The sequence below is a fragment of the Carettochelys insculpta genome, chromosome 13, assembly GCF_033958435.1.
Source record: "Carettochelys insculpta isolate YL-2023 chromosome 13, ASM3395843v1, whole genome shotgun sequence".
NCBI classification, from domain to species: Eukaryota; Metazoa; Chordata; order Testudines; family Carettochelyidae; genus Carettochelys; species Carettochelys insculpta.
In genome coordinates, this window is record NC_134149.1 from 813,486 (window position 1) to 836,079 (window position 22,594).

General features: G+C 51.5%; 1 protein-coding gene across 4 annotated transcripts in view; it reads right to left on the minus strand.

Moving 5' to 3' along the window:
* NLGN3 (neuroligin 3) overlaps positions 1-22,594 on the minus strand; it is a 135,121-nt gene that overhangs the window by 42,830 nt on the left and 69,697 nt on the right. For 2 of the 4 annotated variants that reach the window (XM_075007415.1, XM_075007414.1), the window contains one exon: positions 4,744-4,803. The exons of the other annotated variants lie outside the window; for them this stretch is intronic. In XM_075007415.1, coding sequence (XP_074863516.1) covers positions 4,744-4,803 — 60 coding nt within the window. The remainder of the gene's footprint in view (positions 1-4,743; positions 4,804-22,594) is intronic. 4 annotated transcript variants of the gene reach the window in all.

Sequence of the window (22,594 nt, forward strand, 5' to 3'; positions counted from 1 at the left end):
GGAAGCCCCTTGCTCCCATTTTTCTCTCTCAATCTCATGACTCTGCAGGCTTCATTCCTGACCGTCTGGGCTGGCAATCTTCTCCTGACCTCCAGAGTGCCATGAGGCTCCTGAGTGTCCATCAGAGGCCTTGCCAGCCCCAGCAGGAGAGTGGGCCTGGCTGTGCTCTGATGTGACCACCAGGAAGGAGCACTCTCCTAGGTCTGTCTGAGGCTTTGGCAGCCCTGACCATGCTGTCAGGACACCCAGAGGAGAGCAAAGACTGGCCCTTGGTACCAGCCAAGAGAGGGTCTGGCTGGCAGGTCCCCACCTTCCTCCCTGGGTATCTAGTCTGCCTACAAGCCCCAGAACCCCCTTCATCCCATCCTCCCCCAGCACCCTCCTTGTGCTTGGGGATCACCCTTCCTAACCAGCGGCTGCAGGCCAGTTACACCCCCCTCCAGCACTAGAACTTACTGCTCCCCCATCCACCCTGCTGTGCTGCTCTCCAGTCACGGCTCCCTGCAGCAGACAAGCTGAGCTTCCAGCTGCCAGGAGAGCTGGCAGCCCCACGCACCCCATGGAAGCGCCTCATGCCCCTTGCAGGGGGGACAGCACTGGCAGGAGGTGGGCTGCAGCCCCTTGGCCAGCACATTTAACAGGAACCTGCCCTGGCTGAGGAGGAGAAAGGCCACAAGCTCTAACTGGGCTTCTCCACACAGAATCACAGATTCACAGGGCTGGAAGGGACCTCAGGAGGTCGTCTGGCCCAGCCCCCTGCTTCAAGCAGGATCAACCCCCACTAAGTCATCCCAGCCAGGACCTTGTCCAGCCGGGACTTGAAAACCTCAAGGGGTGGAGAATCCACCACCTCTCTAGGCAACACATTCCAGTGCTTCACCTCCTGCCTGGGGAAATAGTTTTTCTTAATATCCAACTGACACCTCTCTCTCCTCAACTTCAGACCATTACTCCTTGTTCTGCCATCTGACACCACTGGGAACAGCTTCTCACCCTCCTCTTTAGAGCTCCCCTTCAGGAAGTTGAAGGCTGCTATTAAATCACCGCTCAGTCTTCTCTTCTGTAAACTAAACAAGCCCAAATCCCTCAGTCTATGCCCCTTAATCATTTTTGTTGCCCTCCGCTGAACCTGCTCCAGCACATCCACATCCTTTTTTAGACTGAGGGGCCCAAAACTGGACACAAATATTCCAGATGCGGCCTCACCAATGCCGAATAAAGGGGAACAACCACTTCTCTAGATCTGCTCGAAATGCTCCTCCTAATGCACCCTAGTATGCCGTTAGCCTTCTTGGCTACAAGGGCACACTGTTTACTCATATCCAGCCTTTCACCCACCGTAACCCCTAGGTCCCTTTCCATCGTACTGCTGCTGAGCCAGTCAGTCCCCCACCTATAACAATGCTTGGGATTCTTCCGCCCCAGATGCAGGACACTACACTTCTCCTCGTTGAGCCACATAAGATTTCTTCTGGCCCAGTCCTCCAATTTATCCAGGTCACTCTGGATTCTCTCTCTACCCTTCAATGTATCTACCTCTCCCTCTAGTTTTGTGTCATCCGCAAACTTGCTGAGGGTGCAATCCAGTCCTTCATCCAGGTCATTAATAAAGATGCTGAACAACACCGACCCCAGAACCGAGCCTTACGGCACTCTGCTTGAAACCGACCGCCATCCAGATATTGAGCCATTGACCACTACCTGTTGGTCCCAACCATCAAGCCAGCTTTCTATCCATCTTATAGTCCAAGGATCCAATCCATATTTCCTTAACTTATGGACAACAATGTTGTGGGAGACCGTATCAAAAGCTTTGCTGAACTCCAGGTATATCACATCCACTGACTTCCTCATGTCCACAGAGCTTGTTACCTCGTAATAGAAGCCAATCAGACTGGTCAGGCAGGACTTGCCCCTGGTGAATCCATGTGTGATGGGGTTGGGGGAGTGCATGTGTGAGACTCAGGCTGGATGTGTGAGACAAGCAGAGCAGCTCCCAGCGGCTAAGGATGACCCTGGGGTTATAACCTAGGCTGGCAGATAACACCTCAGCCCTGAACAAAGAGGAGGGTGGAGCCAAGCTGGTTTTGAATCGTGGGGGCAGCAGTTAGAGGCTAGGGGGAAAGGGAGCTGGAAGGCAGCCAGCCGAAAGTTACACCCCAGAGGGGCACCCCTCGGGCTCCTCTACCCAGGATGGGTTGGAAGGACTGTCTCTGACTGCTGTACTGACGCTTCTGTGAGAAACTGGGCATCTGTTGCCTAACAAACCTCCTGTTGTACCTGCTGAGTGAGAGTCACTCCTGCCAGCGGACGGGGTGCGGTGCAGTGCGGTGCAGTGCAGTGCAGGGGGACCCCGAACCCCATCACACCATGTTGGCTACTTTTGATCATGTTCCCCTCTTCCAAGTGCTCCAAAATGGATTCCTTGAGGATACACCATGAAATCTGAGGCAACCTGGTGGCCCAAATTATGTGGTGTCACACCCAGCTGTGTGATTTGTGTATGAGTAGGGAGGGCCCTGGCCTGCCCACTCCCCATTGCCTTGTGTCTGGGGCACGGCGGGGCATGGCATGGCACGGCACGGTGTCAGCGTGCTGTCCCCCTGAAAGGCTGATCTGTGCTTAGCCCCCCTTGAACAAGCGAGCGATCGAGCGCTGGCCAAGTCCCAAAGGAGCGCTCGCTCTCCCTCCCCTCCCTGGCTGCCAGGCCATGGTGAGTTCCCGCCAAACACAGCAGCTCCGTGTGACCGAGTCCCAGCTCGCTCCTGCCAGGCAGCCCCTTCCAACCTGCACAACCCTGCCAGCCTCAGCCATCCCCCCCACAGAATGTCCTCTCACTCCCCTGCAGCGTGCTGTCCCCCGCAGCATAGCCTGTCCTCCCCCCCCTGCACGGCCGGCCCTGTCCTCCCCCCACTCAACCACCCGCCCACAGCACGGCCTGCAGGTCCTCCCCCCACCAGCACGGCCTGCCTGTCCTCCCCCCAGCACAGCCTGTCCTCCCCCCGCTCAACCACCCACACACAGCACGGCCTGCCTGTCCTCCCCCCCGCCACAGCACGGCCTGTCCTCCCCCCACACAACCACCCCCCCACAGCACAGCCTGCCTGTCCTCCCCCCAACAGCACGGCCTGCCTGTCCTCCCCCTGCTCAACCACGCCCCCACAGCACGGCCTGTCCTCCCCCCGCTCAACCCCGTCCCCAGCATGGCCTGCCTGTCCTCCCCTCCAGCATGGCCTGTCCTCCCCCCCAGCACAGCCTGCCTGTACTCCCTCTGCTCAACCTCCCCCCGCCCCAGCACAGCCTGCCTGTCCCCCTCCCCCCAGCACAGCCTGTCCTCCCCCCCACAGCATGGCCTGTCTTCCCCCCGCTCAACCACCCCCACACAGCACGGCCTGCCTGTCCCCCTACCACCAGCACAGCCTGTCCTCCCCACCACAGCACGGCCTGCCTGTCCTCCCCCCCCTCAACCACCCCCCCACAGCACGGCCTGCCTGTCCTCCCCCCGCTCAACCACCCCCCCACAGTATGGCCTGCCTGTCCTCCCCCCCACAGCACGGCCTGCCTGAAGCTGTGAGCTGGTGAGTGCTCTGCGCCATAGGCTGGATGGGTTCCCATAACAGCAGCTGCACAGCCAGCACATCCAGGGACTTAAATCAGACGCTCAGACACCCGGATGCGGCACTTCTGTGGCCCTCTGATCTAACCTGCTAAGCAGAGAGTGGCCGGGGGTCACTGTCTGACCCCCTGCTACAGCCTCACAGAGCCAGCTGCCTGTGACTGGCCTGCTGGGGCCTGCCTGCTCCTAGAAGATGCTCACCCTGGAGAGAAAGCCATGGCCAGCAAAGTCACAGACCTTGTCAACTCTGGCCCTCCCCTGGAGTGAGACTCCCTCCTTTTCATAACCCTATATTTTAACGCTCCTCTGGACCCCCAACTCACGCATCTGACAAAGTGGGTCTCTGCCCACGAAAGCTCATGCTCCAAAATATCTGTTAGTCTATAAGGTGCCACAGGACTTGCTGGTTTTGAAGATACAGACTATCTCGGCCACCCCTCTGACACCAGCAAAGTGACAGTGCTCTCTTCTGTGGGTCTCCAGAGCTGCCGCTCTGTGCTCAGCCACTGCCTTCCCTCTTGTTCTGGTTCCCGCTGCACCCTGGAGTGGCGAGCACCTGTGGCGGTGCCCACAAGCAGACACGGGAGAGAGAGAGCGAGAGAGAGTGAGCCAGACCAGACTAGCTAGCAGATCTGCACACGGGTTCCAGCCAGCCTGGGCTGCGTTCTGCCACATGCATGCTCCCTGCAAGCCACTGGGGCCCCGGACACAGTCCCACAGGGAAGAGGCCAGGTGCTGCCGGCTCTGACATGGTGCGCCGTGGGGAGACAGGAGGGACAGTCACTTAGTTGACACAGTGAGTCTGAAGTCCAGAGAGAACTGAGGCTAGAGATGAAATGAGATGGGGCTTAGGGAGAAATTAGCCCCGGCATGCTTTGCTCCTCTCTCATTCAAGTTATCGTGTTTCCTGAGAGCCCTCTGCTCAGACCCAGGCAAGCTGGGCAGCCAGCAAATTCCTTCTAAAGCAAAACCCTGCAAGCTTCCCCGCAGGTCTCCCCGTCTGCTCGCCTCGTGCAAGTGCTCGGCCCCAGGAAACTGAGACACAGACAGACAGGGCACCCTGGGGAGAACACAGAGCGAACACGATTGCTGTGTGTGCCATGCAGCAGCCTCGAGCACAGAAATACCTTCGTCTTCATCCCCGTCATTATCCGCTAAGTCCTCGCCCTGTTTCTTAGCGCTGGCTCCTGGGGACCAAACACGAGGAGACAAACACAAAAGAAAACAAACAAAAAAGAGAATTCAAAAATAGCATGATAGCAGAGAAGGGGGCCAGGCCTGCAGCACCACCAGCTACTCACACAGCACCTCTCCAGGGGCTCAGCCAGGGCTGCTGGCCAAGCACAGCTGCTGCTGAGTGGACAGGGAGGGGCTCCTGTTTTCTTTGCTCTGGGAGCCAGGAGAGGGCTTGATGCAGGACAGGTGAGCTTGTGCGCCTTTCTGGCTGTGCGCCACCACTCTGCCACCCACGCTGCCTCTGGTTCTTGGACTGAGCTTGGGTAAGTGCCATGCCCTGCCCATCGGCTCTCCCCCCGCTGGCCTCTCCTGCCAATGGCAGTGAAAGGGAGAGTGACTGGCTGCAGGGTCTTGTTGTGTCAAGACTAGAGCCCCATTTCCCACTGCAGCAGGAGAATCTGCCCTCCTCCCTCAGGGGCACCCCACACAGCCAGCCAAGACCACTGGCAAGCTCAGCTGCCGTGCTCAGAGCAGTCATCCAGCCTTTGGCCAGCTGCGGCTTTCCTGGCACACACCAAGGGTGCATGTTCCTCCCCATCTGTAGGTCTTCTCTCCTCTGATTCAGGCTGCAAGCAGCTGGCTCACCGGCTCACCATGCCACCCCTCTGCTGGGGCAGTCGCTATCTGATTGGTGCAAGGGGAAGGAGGCTGCCTTGGCAAACAGACCAGTCTCATGTCAGGGTGCTGCTGCCAAGAAGCTCCCACAGCTGGGTTCGGAACCAGGCTCTGATGGCATTTGGCAAAGCAGTGCTGCCTGCAGCACAAGTCCCTGGAGTGGGCCTGGGAGGCCCCAGGTGTGGTCTGGACCTGCTCTCTGCAAGTGGCACACCTCTGTGATGAGTGTCACGAGTCCCACCAGGCCTGCTTTGGCTGCATGGTGTGGCATCACGGCTGGTTCTGCTAGCCTGGGAGAGCCTGTCTGCTCCTGTACTGGCATGCATGCTCCTGTGTGTGGGAGGGGTCTGTACTGGGGGCCCAGCACCCTTAGCCCACACTAGGGGTGTAAAATGGCTGGTTTAACTGGTTAACCAATTGGGGGTGGAGGAGAAGCAGCTCTAACCCGGCTTCTCAGCTGCCAACCCATCCAGCTGCCACTCTCCACCTCCCCACAGCAGGCTGGGGGTGGGGACTTCTCCAGCTGAGCTGGAGTGCACCCACCCGTCGTGTCAGGAACTGGAGCAGACCCTGTCCACGGCATGCCGCGGGCAGGGGGGCAGCTGGGGAAGCCGCTCCAGGCCCTCTCTTGACATTACTGGAGTTTTAAATTGGATACGGAAGCCATTTCTGTCATCATTGTATATAGTAGCACGGAGCCTTGTGCCAGGTGGGTGAAAGCTGCTGATGCCCTGAGTCTGTTTGTGCCATGTCAGTATGTGAAGTTACAGAGATTGGGTCTGTAGCTGTACGGAAAATAAAAAGCAGTCAAGTAGCACTTTAAAGACTAGCAAAATGCTGCTTTTTGTTTTGACAGTGTATAGACTAGCACGGCTCCCTCTCCGCTACCGTACTGAAAATGCTTTAAAGACAAGTGTATACAATGGGCGGCAGGGTCTCCTCCCCAGCCTGGGTGATGGGCTAAACAAAGGAACAGATTCCCAGACATCCAATACACATCACAGGAATTTGGGACTGTCACTTGGAATGCATCCAATGGCAGTTTGCCACAAAAGCCCATCTGGATCAGGAGACCCTGCCTGGTGGGAAGAAGAAAGGACTTTTTCCCTCCTGCTGAAAAACTCTAAGAGAGGCTCTGGCAAGGTCCATTTTGTTCTTTCAGTCCCCATGAACTAAACTTGTCTGGACTGAGGGCCCATCCATCAAAAGGATGCTTGCAAAGATTTCCAAGAATTCAGTATATAACATCGCTGGGCTCCATCAATAACTAACTGATGTACAATAAATTACCACTTTAACAATCTTTCTCTTTCTTTCTTTCTGAATAAACCTTTAAATTTTAGATCTAAAGGACTGGCATTGTTGTGGTCATTTGGGTAAGATCTAAGTATATATTGACCTGGGACTGTGGCTGCACCTTTTGGAGCCCAGAATAATCTGTGTGGAGTTGGTGAAATAGGTTTAAGAACCTCTCACCTGAGAATAGGGGCTGTTGGTCTGGGCTATTGTAGCAGCTAGAGAATCTGTGGATTTGTTTGTGGGGCTTCTGGCTGGCCAGTGGGGCTGGCAGAGGTACCTTTGTAGCTGGCTTGATTTGCCTTAGTGAGAAGGAAATCACAGCTGGGGCTATAAGTGGCCCGGATTTAAGCAAATATATCCTGGGTTGATTCCCTTAGCTGTGCCCAGAAACCCCATCATATAAAACACACACACACACACACACTCACTCTCTCTCTCTCTCTCTCTCTTAATTGATTAACCAGTTAAACCTGCCATCCTACTGTTTACCCAGGGTGAGAAGCAGTTCCACTTGGAAAGGAAAGTTCTGTGTGTCATTTCTCATCTGCTCTGTAACCACACATCTCTCATTTGCTGTGGGTAGCGGTGTGCATGCTCTGGGATCCACCTAGAAAGCAGGCCGTCAGATGGAGGGTATGTGGCCTGGGCTGAAGCATGAAACCGTTGTTTTGGCAGAGCAGGTCCAGATGACTGGGAAGCAGGTAAGGAGGACAATGAGATACATGAAAGAGTAATGGAAACCAGATCCATCTGGGCCACACTGGAATAATGAGGATAATTGATGCTCTGACTGGATTTTCCTGAGGACTCTGGTGATCAGAGGAATGGGTGGGAAGGCCTACAGGAGATGGGTGTTCCAGGAGAGAAGAAAGGCATCCCCTAGAGATTTGGGGTGTTTGTACTGCTCTTGAGCAGTACCAGCTGCATCCAGTGTTGCAGAGATCTATGGCTGGATGGCCCCACATCTGCAAGACATGTTGGGTCACTTCGTGGTAGATATCCCATTCGTGATCCAGGGAGAAAAGGTGACAGTGAATCTGTGAATGTGTTGCTCATGCCCAGCAGGTATGATGCCATGAGGACGATGTTGCGACCAATACACCAGTTGCATAGTTTTATGGCCTCTAAACAAAGGGATTATGACTGGGACCCTCCCTGACAACTGAGATAGAACATCTTCACGGAACTGTCTGTGAGGATCCAGACAGTCTTGTTTCGAATGTGTAGCAGGAAATGCTTACAAGCATTGAAAAGAGTGCATAACTTGAGAAGGTTAATAGGTAACCTATGTTCGTCCCTGGTCCATCACCCTTCAACATAATGTTGCTGCCAATGTGCTCCCCAGCTGAGAAGCAAAGAGTGCATCATAATTTCATGGGCTGGTTGAGCACGATGAAGTGGGACCCCTACTAGAGTGTTTAAGTCTCAGGTCCACCAACATAAGGAGTCAGTTTCTTTTTGAGGAATCGATACCCATCTGTGTATTTGATGTCAGCCAATGCTGCAGGCAGCAAAAATGTAGCCAAACACTGGGGACAACAGTGGCTGCCATGTGGCTGAGGAGGTGAATGCATGTAAGAACAAGAGCCATAGGGCTGATGGTATATTGTGATATAGTCCTTTCTAGCCTCGTGGTGCTGTGTAGGGAGACAACCTCAAGCAGTTGTGGAGCTGAGCGAAAGTCCTATGAAGTTGATGCATGTGATGGGTTCTGGGGCTGACATGGCAATGTTTATAAGGAACCCAAGGGACTGTAAGAGATGTCTCGTGGATTGGACCATGGCTCTTGTAATATCCTGTGATGGTCCTCAAAGGAGGCAATTGTTGAGATAGGGGAATATGGTGATGCCTTCCCATCTGAGATGTGCAGCTGGTGGTGCATGGACTTTGGTGAATACACTGAGGGAAGCTGAAAGCCAGAAGGGCAGGACTTTGTATTGGTAGTGTGCTCGGAGGGCATAGCACAAGAAATGTCTGGACACAGGGTGAATGGCAACTTGGAAATAAGCATCTTGAAGGTTGAGAGCTGCGAACCAGGCCCCCACGTTCAGTGCAGGGATTACAGAAGATAGCCTGGTCATCTTGAATTGCTGTTTGCAAATGTATTTCTTTAACCACCATAGGTCTAGGATGGGCCTCCAACTCTGTTTTCTTTTCTATTACGAAGTAGTTTGAATAAAATCCTTTCCCCTGATGCTGTTTTGGAACTTTTTCTATGGCTCCAATTTGTAAAAGGTATAGCACTTTGAGCCATAGTAAGTTCTCATGGGAAGGGTCCTCTGTATAGTAAGAAATGCAAATATGGTGGGCAACCAGGTTGGCTTAACAGGAAAATCCTTGGTCAGCTTAAACTCAAAAAGGATGCATATAAGAAGTGGAAAAGTGGACAGTTGATGAAGGAGAAGTATAAATACATGGCTGGAGAATGTTGGGCAGTAACCAAGCAAGTGAAAGCACAAATGGAACTGTAGCTGGCAAGGGATGCGAAGGGTAACAGGAAGAGTTTCTACAGGCATGTTAACAATAAGAGGGTTATCAGGGAAGGTGTGGGGCTGTTACTGGATGAGACAGGTAATCTAGTGACGGATGATTGGCCACTGTCGGCAGACGGGATACTGGGCTGGATGGACCTTTGGTCTGACCCAGTATGGCCATTCTTATGTTCTTATGTTCTTATGATATAAGAAAAGCTGAAGTACTCAAAGCTTTTTTTTTGCCTCAGTCTTCATAGACAAGGAAGCTCCCATACTACGGTGCTAGACAGTGCAGTAAGGGAAGGTGGAGGGCAGCCATCGGTGGGGTAGGAACAAGTTAAGAGCTACTTAGAAAAACTAGATGTACACAAATCCCTGGGCGTGGATTTAATGCACCCAAGGTAGTGAAGGAATTGGCAGATGTCATTGCCGAGCCTTTGGCCATTATCTTTGAAGACTCTTGCAAACTGTGAGAGATCCTGAATGACTGGAAAAAGGCAAACGTAGTGCCCATCTTTAAAAAGGAAAGAAGGACAATCCAGAAAACTATAGACCAGTCGGCCTTACCTCAATCCCTGGGAAAATAGAGGAGGGGATCCTCAAAGAATCCACTTTCGAGCACTTGGAAGAGGTGAAAGTGATCAAAAGTAGCCAGCGTGGATTCACCAGGGGCAAGTCCTGCCGGAGCAATCTCACTAGCTTCTGTGATGAGGTAACAGGCTAGGTGGACATGGGGAAGTCAGTGGATGTGATATAGGTTGACTTCAGCAAAGCCTTTTGATACGGTCTCCCACAGCATTCCTACCAAAAAGTTAAGGAAACATGGATTGGATGCACAGATTGTAAGACAGACAGAACGCTGGCTTGATGGCTGGACCCAACAAGCAGTGGTCAAGGGCTCAATAGCTGGATGGTGGTCGGTTTCAAGCGGAGTGCCCCAGCACTCAGTTCTGGGGCCGGTGTTGTTCAACAGTTTTATTAATGACCTGGATGAGGGACTGGGTTGCACCCTCAGCAAGTGTGCAGAGGACAGCAAGCCAGGGGGAGAGGTAAAGAGAGAATCCAGAGTGACCTGGATAAATTGGAGGATTGGGCCAAAAGAAATCTGATGTAGTTCAGCAAGGAGAAGTGTAGAGTCCTGCACTTGGGACAGAAGAATCCCAAGTATTGTTACAGGCTGGGGACTGACCGGCTAAGCAGCAGTACAGTGGAAAGGGACCTAGGGATTATGGTGGATGAAAGGCTAGATATGAGACAACAGTGTGCCCTTATAGCCAAGAAGGCTAGCTGCATATTGGGGTGCTTTCGGAGGAGCATTTCGAGAAGATCTAGAGAAGTGGTTGTTCCCCTCTATTCGGCACTGTTGAGGCTACATCTGGAATATGTGTGTCCAGTTTTGGGCCCCCCAGTATAGAAAGGATGTGGATGTGCTGGAACAGGTTCAGCGGAGGGCAACAAAAATTATTAAGGGGCTGGAGCACCTACAGACCTATGAGGAGAGGTTGAAGAATTTGGGTTTATTTAGTTTGCAGAAGAGAAGACTAAGGGGTGATTTAATAGCAGCCTTTAACTTCCAGAAAGGGGCTTCTAAAGAGAACGGAGAGAAATTGTTCTCAGTGGTGACAGATGGCAGAACAAGGAGCAATGGTCTGAAGTTACAGAAAGAGAGAAGTAGGTTGAATATTAGGAAAAACTACTTCACCAGGAGGGTGGTGAAGCACTGGAATGCGTTACCTATAGAGATGGTGGAATCTCCATCCCTAAAGATTTTTAAGCCCTGGCTTGACAACGTCCTGGCTGGGATGACTTAGTGGGGCTTGATCCTGCTTGAAGCAGCGGGCTGGATGTGATGACCTCCTGAGGTCCCTTCCAGCTCTATGATTCTATGAGGGACAGGTAAGGGGGGGATGCTGGAGGGATGGAAAGTAGAGGGATAGTATATCCCTGGATGATTTTAACTCCCATCTGTCTTTAGTTATTAGTGTTCACTGGTGATAAAAGGGACACAGGTGGTGGTGGAATATTTGATGGTTGTGCACTGGAGACTCTGGGAGGTTTGACAAGCCCTCAACCAAAACTTCAAACCCGCTGTTTTGAGGCTGGTGGACGTGCTGAGCAGTTATTCGGCGCTTTTTGGGCCTCTGATTTCTCGGTCTTCTGGTATTATACTGATAAGATTTGTAGGATTGACTTGCAAAGGGCTGATCTTTGTACGTCTGGTATGGGATGTATCTTCTTTTTTGGAACTGGGAAGTGTACATGTCCGTAGTACACAAGGTAGCTGTTGTGTCTTTGCTAGAACGTAAGATTTGTCTGTATTTACCGCAGTTCATTTCTCTTTGTCAAATGGCAAGTCGTCCACCTTTGCTTGTTCTTTTGGAACACATGCTACCTGCGGCCACAAGTATCTTCGCATAGTAAAGGCTGTGGCGACAGCTCTGGCTGCTGTTTCAGCCGAGTGTAGTTCCATCTGCAGTGCTGTTTTAGCTGCAGTGTGGCATTCCTGAACTACAGATGTCAGTGCAGGTCTCTTGTCTTCAGGAGATGAGAGATTAATTGAGAGAGTTTCGAGTGATTGTCAAAGTCATGATTAGCTAACAGCACTGAATAATTAGCTATGCATAGTTGGAATGTAGAAGAAGACTGGATCTTTCTACCGAATAGCTCCAGGCACTTATGTTCATTGTCAACAAGGGTATTTTTGCACATTGATGATTTTGCTCTGTGGTTGGCAGCATCTATCACCAGAGAGTTTAGTTGTGAGTTCAAGAATAAAAAGTCCATGCTCTTTGCTGGGACAAAATATTTTCTGTCAGCTCATTTGTTGGTGGCTGCTGCCTCCATTATGGCCTCATCAAGTGCTAGAGCTACTATGGCAGTTGTAGGTGGATGTAAATTTTTTAGAAGCTTGTGTTGGTTCTCAGGTATTTCTGTTAAATAATCTCTTGGCTGATTGCCACTCTCTTAAAAAGATCCTGGAATTGTTTCAGGTTGTCGGGAGAAGACCGGTGTATCTGTGAGTGCTTCTCTGTGGGACATGGCAGATTGAGCTGGTGGCAAGCCAGCGGGAAGCTGGGACTCAAGGTCATCTGGCAGAGGGTATCATGCAGTTCTATGTCTTTCCCGTTGTGTGAGGAAACAAACGGTATAGGAGATAGCTGGTGCTGTGGCACAGCAGAGGGTGCTCTTGAGTGATCCCTAATGGGACTGATGTAGCAGCAGAGCGACCCATGTGATCAAGGTCTGGAGCAGTAAGGCTCGGGTGGATGGTGGTGATCATCTGAATAAAGATGCGCTGCGTGGGTTGTCCTCAGTGGTGAATGTTGAGACGAACCGGCGCTTCGGCAGTCAAAATGTCTATTATTCCTAGAAGGATGTGGTGATATGAGGGTTCTGGAAATTGACCACCCCTTCCGGGGGAGCGGTCTCTGTAACCTGCGGAGTAATAGGAGCAAGGTGAAGGGCAGTACCTGGTGTCTTGTCACAGTGAAGGTAGCCACTCACAGTATCCCTGTGGTAGGGTGGACTGGGGGATGTGACACACCAGCCCTGTGGTGATTTAGTTTAAGAACAAGGGTTATGGTTCCCCGAGGAAACTGTTTTAGCCATGGCTTTTAGCAGGGCCGTGGGTGAGGCCTGCTTTTGCCCCAGGGTTCGATGTTATTCTCCTGGTGCTAGGTGACAATCTGGCATGGCATGTTCCTCTGGCACCGGCTGAGCACTCAGCACAGCAGTCACAGCTTGGTCTGCCGGTGCCGGCCACAGTGCTGTTCAGGTAGTGCCAGTGCCACAGGTGCTGATGCTGCTTTAGCTGAGGTGCAGCTTTTAGTTTTAGAAACAGAGATGGGCTTGGGCTTTTGCATGCCTGAAGTGCCCAGTTTATCTCCCATGCTCGCTCTGGGCAGGGGGCATAAAGGGGAAGGCTCACTCTTTGCCTGACTTCCCAGTGTAGAAAGGGTACCATCCCTGACCGAAGGGGCTTTTCCCAGTGTAGAAAGGGTACCATCCCTGACCGAAGGGGCTTTTCCCAGTGTACACAATGAGTTTAGCAGTGGCTCAAGAGCTTTATCAAAGAGGAGCATTTTCAGTCTCCGCTCCCTGTCCGTTCTGGCTTTCATGGGTAGGCTCTTACAAAGAGCGCATTTTTGAGGAATATGAGCCTCTGCGAGGCAGCAAATACATACAGAGTGCCCGTCTGAGGCAGGCATGGGGCCACGGTACTTTGAACGCTTTTTAAAACTGAGTGTTAGAGACAGTTTCATGTTCTTCTTCAATTTCATTTTGTCTCTTCTCTCTTTTAAAAAAAAAAACCGGGTCACATTGCAAACTGTATACAAGGAATGTGAAAGTGATGAGAAAGAAGGACGTTCCCTCTTTCTTGGTCTTCCTTCTTTCTTTCTTCCTTTTATTTTGTAACTCAAGTAAGCATGTCATAAACAAAGAACTAATAACTATGGGCTATGTAGTCCCTATCTACAGGTGCGCGGAAAGAGGAGAGAGCTGCACTCCATCTGCCACCAAGGATGGCTATGCAGGAACTGAGGAGAGCGAGGGGCTGCGTGCGCTGTCCTTAGTGGCATGAACAGTGTGCACTGGATTGCACATGTACAGTCCCAATGAGTGCTTCTAAGCAGTCTCTGTGCTGTGGTGCTGGGCAAGCCCAGAACCTACCCTGGAGCAGCCACAGAGACAGCGCTCGAAGAAAAATCCTGGGTTAGGGCTGAGAGGGTTTAAGTCTGGGGATGGGGGGCAGGTTTGGGGCCAGTTTGTGTTCGGCCCCCAGAATAAGTAAAAATTGCCATGTGACCCCCAATGGAAAAAGGTTGGCCACCTCCGGGTTAGAGAATACCAATTTCACTGCACAGGAAGATGGAAAGCTGACACTGACACCACGTAAAGGGAGTTCAGAGCAAGGTCTGAATACTTTAAATGCAACAAATACTCCAAACTGCTCTGAATCTATTCTAAATGCAGTACTTTACACTTGTCCTTATTGAATTTCATCCTATACATTTCAGACCTTTTCTCCATTTTGTCCAGATCATTTTGAATTCAAATCTTGTCCTTGAAAGCATTTGCAACCCCCTGCCCCAAACTGCTTTTAGCTACAAAATTTATCAATGCACTATGTGCCACCATCCAAATCACGTAGAAAGTTATTGAACAGAACTGGACTCAGGACAGAGCCCTGGCTGAAGGATAGCTACCAATGTGCGTGTGTTTTCCTCTACAAATGTGGGCTGTGTCTCCAAGGCCAATGTCATGTGACTGAGCAGGTACTGATATGATCTGAAGTTGTTTGGTTACAGAGAGGAGAACTAGCCTATTGCTGGATCTGGTGACCAAGTTGTACTGTGGATCAACAGAATCCCTATGGGAATGACAGCCGATTATAACAGTTTGGGATGCTTTTTTGCAGAGGGAGACTATTAGTGGTACCAGCAGGGCTGTCCCCTTGATTATTCCCCTTTATTCAGCACTGGTGAGGCCACTTCTGGGGTACTGGGTCCAATTTTGGGTGCTCCATTACAGAAAAGACGTGGACACACTGGAAAGTATCCAGTGGACGACAACAAAAACTATTAGGAGGCTGGAGCACATGATTTATATGGAGAAGCTGAGGGACTTAGGCTTATTTAGTCTACAGAAGAGAGGAGGGAGGGAGCATTTGATAGCAGCCTGGAACTCCCTGAAGAGGAGTTCTAAAGAGGGTGGAGAGAGGCTGTTTTCAATGGTGACAGATGACAGAAGGAGAAGCAATGGTTTAATGTTGCAGTGGGGGAGGTCTAGGTTGGATATTAGGAAAAACTGTTTCACTAAGAGGGTGGTGAAGCTCTGGACTAGGTTATCTAGGGAGATGGTGGAAGGGTGGCATGGTATGATATAACCACCCTAACTTCTGCATTGCTGCTGGTGGGGCACTGACTTCAGAGGTTTTTAAGTCTCATCTCGACAAAGCCCTGGCTGGAATGATTTCAGCAGGGGGTTGGACTTGATGACCTCCAGAGGTCTCCTTGAACCCTATGAGTCTAATGTTCTGTGTTGGGGAACTCCCACTGGAGTGAGCGTGTAAGCATGATTTTGCCAAATGATGGAGTTCCCAATGATTTATGGAGGTCGGTGTGGATGAGGATAGTGCATCGGCACCAAGAAAGAACTAGGCCAGGGTCCTATGTCTGTAACACAGGAACGGTAGCGCTCGTGGCACTGACTGTGATTCTCGCTGTCTCGACGACCTTCCAGAGCGAAATGGGGAAGAGGAAGGAGACATCATTGAGCTTGAACGCAAGGAGCCCTCCAAAGACCTGATGGTGGCAGTGGGGCCATCAATCGTGAAGCATTATTCTTGGTTCAGCCTGACAGTGTCATTGAAACTGAATGAACAGTCAATGGTACCTGCGGTACTGGGACCAGCCTCAATGTCATATCGGTACCAATGCCTCTTTTGGGACCCAAAGCAGAGCTGGGCCTAGGCCAATAGTGTAAGCTGCACAGGGTGAGCATTGATACCGAAGCGTTTACATGTCTGTGCTACCTGCAGTCTGACCAGGAATAGGCAGCCCTCCCGAATGAGGGCAAACCACAGTGCAGATGACCATGTTGCTATGAGAGCAGGGGAAGTCCAACATGCTGAGCATGATGCCACGGTATTCGGCTAGCCCTGAATGAGCAGCGCCAGGGATAGACAGGCACAGCGCATCTGCTGTCTCTGTCCAGGACACAGGCCTCAAAGGGCATCCCTGAGGTGGTATCTGAATCCTAGAAGCTCAGAATCCTACGGCTGGAGAGGATCTCAGGAGGTAACTGAGTCCAGCCCCTGCCCCAAGCAGGATCAACCCCAACTAAACCATCCCAGCCGGGGCTTTGTCAAGCTGGGACTTAAAATCCTCTAGGGATGGAGATTCCACCACCTCCCTAGACTCAGTACCAGAAAGTGGGCTGATGTTCCTGCTCTAACCTGCGCATTGGGAGACGCCAGTGCTTGCCCATACCCATCCTAGGCAGAAAACACTAGTCTCCCTGAACTCTGAAAAAGCCCTGGATTTTTTGGGTTCTTATTCCCAGGGGCCCAATGAAGGAAAGCAGTTCCTGTTCCTCTGGGGTGAATAATCCCAGCTTGGTTGCAAAGTCCCAGACCGAATCAGCTCCAGGAAGTCCTCAGAGCTGGTTTGAGGTAGTTCTGCTTCAGCCCAGCGTCTGACCACCTCCATCCTCTTGGAAGGACTGACAAATAGAATACGCTTCCTTAACACGTCCCTACTCACAACACAATAAACATCTAAGCTGCGTCTACACGTGCACGCTACTTCGAAGTAGCGGCACTAACTTCGAAATAGCGCCCGTCACGTCTACACGCGTCGGGCGCTATTTCGAAGTTGAAATCGACGTTAGGCGGCGAGACGTAGAAGTCGCTAACCCCATGAGGGGATGGGAATAGTGCCCTACTTCGACGTTCAACATCGAAGTAGGGACGTGTAGACGATCCGCGTCCCGCAACATCGAAATAGCGGGGTCCTCCATGGCGGCCATCAGCTGGGAGGTTGAGAGATACTCTCTCTCCAGCCCTTGCGGGGCTCTGTGGTCACCGTGGGCAGCAGCCCTTAGCCCAGGGCTTCTGGCTGCTGCTGCTGCAGCTGGGGGTCCGTGCTGCATATACAGGGTCTGCAACTAGTTGTTGGCTCTGTGTATCTTGCACTGTTTAATGAAAGTGTGTCTGGGAGGGGCCCTTTAAGGGAGCGACTTGCTGTTGAGTCCGCCCCGTGACCCTGTCTGCAGCTGTGCCTGGCTCCCTTATTTCGATGTGTGCTACTTTGGCGTGTAGACTTTCCCTCACTGTGCCTATTTCGATGTTGGGCTGAGCAACGTCGAAGTTGAACATCGACGTTGCCAGCCCTGGAGGACGTGTAGACGTTATTCATCGAAATAGCCTATTTCGATGTCGCAACATCGAAATAAGCTATTTCGAAGTTGGGTGCACGTGTAGACGTAGCCCTAGTGTGGGGACAGATGCTCCAGACAGCGTTTAAACCCCAGAGAGGCGATCCCCTCAGGAGAAATGAGATGCCTACTATGCTCGCTACCTAACCATGGCTGCTAACTCTAACTACAGTATCACTGTGAAAACAAGTATGAGGCAAAGTCACACTAAGTGCTTGGGGCAGTGAGATGGAACTGACAGGTTCAGAGCAGCACTGTCCTTACATAGCCAAGGAAGGGTATGAGCATCCCCCTATGAGTGGTTGCAAGAGGGGGTTGCACTTTTCTCTCACAAGTTCCCTCTGGCCAAGTGCGTGTGCCTTCACTCTTTGTCTGAAAGTCCCAGCATCACCCTGTCCAGGGTTCCGCAGCTCTTCCTACCAGCCAAACCCAGGTCTTCAGTAGCTGACCTTGGATCTCAGTCCAGTCTGCAATCAGGTCTCCACAGTGAGCTGTCTGCAGCACTGCCTTTCTCAGTCAGCCAGTCCCCTCAGTCTGCATATCTTTAGCTCCAAAGAGGTACTGCCTAGCTCCGGCTGAGCACCATCTTTTATACTCGCTTGCTGGGTCCTTATTGGCTGCTTCCCATTCCACCAACTCTAGCCTGCTTGGAGGACCTCTCCGCTGCCTTTTCTAGGGCAGGGACCACCAGACCTCCATCAGAGACCCTCAGGGCCTAGTCCGTACCCTTACAGCAGTCTGGCCCACCAGGAGGGGAGGCAGCTCATGCAAGGAATTTGTACAAAAGAGCCAAGTGTCTGGGTGTTAATAAAGGTGTGATGGGCAAACCCCTCACCTCAAGGACCTCCTGGAAAAAGGCACAGCAAGAGCACCAGCTGTTTAACTCCCATTGGCAGGCGCATCTTCTGTGTTAGTAGAGTCCAACAGAACTATGGGGAATTAGAAATAACTAATCCTGCGGGGCTTTGCTGCCTCCCAAGGGAGAGTAAGAAGTTCATGGCACTCAAGGGAGGTGTGTAATCCCTGCTGGCATGGTGGGGAGGGCAGAGTTCTAATTAGGCACCACAGGGGAGCAACAAGAAACAAACACAATTCATATCAGACCCAGTGAGTTCCTGTACTCAGAGTTCCCAGGACCCTTTCACTCTGCTAGTGCAACTAGTTTGCAGGCCACAGGGAAGGAGGCAAAATTTGTTCCAGAGTCAAACCACTGCAATTCTCACAGATCAGAGTGGGAAGTCACCCCCACTGCCCCAGCTAATGCACTTCCCTGAGCAGTTAGCTTCTTGGGGCTTGTCTTCACACAAGGCAATGTTCCAGTCTTGGACTGGAATGTTGGTATGGAAGGGTAGAGCTTGCTCAGGAAGGACAGACAGGGGAAAAAGGGAGGAGGTGTGGCCTTGTATATTAATTGATGTACACATTTGGACTGAGGTGGAGATGGACACAGGAAACAGATGTGTTGAGAGCCTCTGGATCAAGCTAAAAGGGGTAAAAAACAAGGGTGATGCCCTGCTAGGAGTCTACTACAGGCCACCTATCCAGATGGAAGAGGTGGATGAGGCTTTTTTTTAAACAACTAACAAAATCATCCAGGGCCCAGGATTTGGTGGTGATTGGGGACTTCAACTATCCAGATATAGGTTGGGAAACTAACACAGCGACACACAGACTATCCAATAAGTTCTTGGACTACACTGGAGACAACTTTTTATTTCACAAGGTTGAAAAACCTACCAGGGAGAAGCTGTCCTAGATTTGATTTTAACAAATAGGGAGGAACTGATTGAGAATCTGAAAGTGGAAGGCAGCTTGAGTGAAAGTGCTCATGAAATCATAGAGTTCACAATTTTAAGGTAGGGTAGAAGGGAGAACAGCAAAATAGAGACAATAAATTTCAGGAAGGCGGATTTTGGTAAACTCAGAGAGCTGGTGGGTAGGGTCCTGTGGGAAGCAAACTGAGAAGAAAAACAACAGGGGAGAGTTGGCAGTTTTTCAAAGGGACATTATTAAGGGCCCAAAAGCAAGCTATCCCGCTACATAGGAAAGACAGAAAATATGGCAAAAGACTGCCTTGGCTTAACCAGGAGATCTTGTGTGATCTCAAAATAAAAAAAAGAATCTATAAAAAATGGAAACAAGGACAAATTACGAAGGATGAATATAGGCAAACACCACAGGAATGCAGGGGCAAGATTAGAAAGGAAAAGGCACAATATGAGCTCAAATTAGCTACAGGCATAAAGGGAAACAAGAAGGCTTTTTATAAATACATTGAAAGCAAGAGGGAGACCAAGGATAGGGTAGGCCCATTGCTCAGTGAGGAGGGAGAAACAGTAATGGGAAACTTGGAAATGGCAGAGATGCTTCATGTCCTCAGTGAAGACCGAAACAAAGAAAAGTCTGAGGAAGGAATGCCTAACATAGTGAATGCTAATGCGAAAGGGGTAGGGTTAGAAGATAAAATAGAAAAGCAAGTTAAAAATCACTTAGGAAAGTTAAATGTCTGTAAGTCACCAGGGCCTGATGAAGTGCATCCTAGAATACTCAAGGAGCTGATGGAAGAGGTATCTGAACCATTAGCTATCATCTGTGGCAAATCATGGGAGAGATTCCGTTAGACTGGAAAAAGGTAAATATGATAAAAGGGAATAAGAAGAACACAGGAAACTACAGACCGGTCAGTTTAACTTCTGTGCTAGGAAAGACAATGGAACAAGTAATTAAGGAAATCATGTACAAACACTTGGAAGGTGGTAAGCTGATAGGGAACAGCCAGCATAGATTTGAAAAGAACAAATCACGTCAAACCAATCTGATAGCTTTCTTTGACAAGATAACGAGCCTTGTGGATAAGGGAGAAGCAGTACATGTGGTATACCTAGATTTTAGTAAGGCATTTGATACGGTCTCGCATGATATTTTTATCAATAAACTAGCCAAATACAACTTAGATGGAGCTACTATAAGGTGGGTGCAAAACTGGCTGGATAACTGTACTCAGAGAGTAGTTATTAATGGTTCTCAATCCTGCTGGAAAAGTATAACAAGCGGGGTTCTGCAGGGGTCTGTATTGGGACCCGTTCTGTTCAATATCTTCATCAGTGATTTAGATATTGGCATAGAAAGTACGCTTATTAAGTCTGCAGATGATACCAAGCTGGGAGAGGTTGCAACTGCTTTGGAGGATGGGGTCAAAATTCAAAATGATCTGGACAAACTGGAGAAGTGGGCTGAGGTAAACACGATGAAGTTTAAGACAAATGCAAACTACTCCACTCCTAAAAGGCCTTCTCAGTCGCCTGGGATGCTGCCAAACTCCTCTGTCGTCCCGGGGTCAGAGTTGAGTGACCAAAGTCCATAGGCCGCCTATGTGCAGGTTTGGACCTACGACTCCCAGTGGTCACCTCCACCTGTCGCTTTGCCCCTCCGCCATCACCGCAGGACTTTGAGGTAGACAGAAGTGATGAGAATGTGCAAAGAACCTGTGCGGGAGAATGTTTAAAGTGGAAAAGCCACTGCACAGGGGCAGTTCCACTCTCTTGAACTCAGAAGCCTGGTTCCACTGGTACGAAGTCATCACGGCTGGGACTTCCTAGGCTGCAGTGGATGTCCATGCCATCTGTGGTGCCTCGTCATGCCCTTCGCTCTCCACAGAGCAATGTAGAACTGCCTTCCTGGTCGTTGGATCTTGCCGTTGATCTCATCCGTCCAGTCCACCGGGGCTGACTTTGCATGCTGGGATAGGCAATTCCCTATCTCACCGCAGGTTTCAGACCTGCTGGCTACCCTCGCCTGGTTTAGCCTGTTTGTCGAAACGGTTTATCGGGGTGTGGCGGCTGCAGGCTACAGCTTCTTGGAGCCACAGGGGAGAGCTGGGTGCCAGGCGGGGACCAAAGGTGCACAAACTGCCCCTGAAGAGACACAACAAGTCCCCAAACCAGAGGTGCTGCCCCTCCCGGACACCCCATGTACCCAGCAGCGTTTTGCAAACTCTAGGTGGGGTAATCACAGATGTGTCCTAGGCACCTTCACTATCTCAGAGAGAGGAAGAGCCTCCTCTGACCAGAGCCAAGCCCTTTAGACAGCCACCAGGGTCTGCCTACCACAGAAATCCCTGCCACTGGCAGGAGTGGTGGGTGAGGGGACTCCAGGCTGAAACTCCCCCCTATGACTACTTATTAATGGCATGCAATAGTCTAGCTGAGGTGCTCCCTCCTGAAGGCTGGCAGCCACTGGCAGGCTGGGAGAGGAATTGCTTTGAAGTAGCTCCTCCAGAGCCAGCTGCTGGCACAGGAGCAGGAGCAGCTCACTCCAGAGACAGCCTATGGAGACTCCCTGAGGCACTGGGCCCTCCAGGCAGCCTTGGCACTCACGGAGAGATGGCATGTGAGTAGCCAGAGAGCAACAGGGAAAGCAAAGCAAAGAAACCAAACAACAGAACTCAGGGAAATCTCTGGAAGGAAAGAGAGTTCTCATCAAACCTCCAAGCTGTGCCGCACTGCCCCAGACACCAAGGGCAATGCACAGAGAAGAGAAAGGAGGCACACAGGACCCCAGGCCAGGGCACCCCTCCAGGACCTGGGCAGGTCACACAAGAGAGCTGCTGGGCTGAACCCCAGCACGCCTGCTTGTGTGTGGCCACAATGCAGTCCAGCCATGTAGAGGGGCTTCTCCCTTCTCCGCACACAGCCTTTCAGAAGAGCTTGGCTGCCCCTTTGGCGGGGAGGGGAACCCTGAGAGCAGCAGAGACCAGATTTGTGCTGGATATGCAAGTTCGGGGCCCTTGCTGCTTCACCCCAGCGCAGTGCACACAGATGCAGACAGTGGGAGAGACGAGGTACCCAGAACCCCTTGAGCAGAGCTGGGGCTGTGATGCTGGCATGCGTCGAAAGCTGCTCTCCGGGGAAAACCCATCTATGATGCTAGAGCACATCTCCATCTCTTCCCACATTCCTGCCTGCCACCAGCAGCTGCTCTCCTCCTGCCTCACCTGGCTCTGTGACAGTGACGTGGGCGCAGGTTCTCTCAGGCAGGGAGTGTGATGTCACACATCTGGGCATCAGCTGGGGACTGCACCCAGCTGCTGCTTCCTCCCTGCTGTGGAGTGGGCTGGGGACTCCCAGGCAGGGAGTTAACCAGTGTAGGACAGAAGCAGAATGGAGCTGGTTCCCAGGAGGCAGCCGCGTGCACAGCAATCCCAGGGGCCACCTTATTACGAAGGCTACACAGGAGGTGTCCATGTGTGCCAGATAATTCCGGAGTAGGGTCCATGGGCCAGCCTGAAGGAACGATGAGGCATGCGCATGTGCACACGCACGGAGGTGGCATGCCTGTTGGAGGGAGCAATGTGGGGATGGGGACGCAGGTAATTCCACAGCTAGCAGGACTGACATCGATCTGGGGAGAGCTAGGA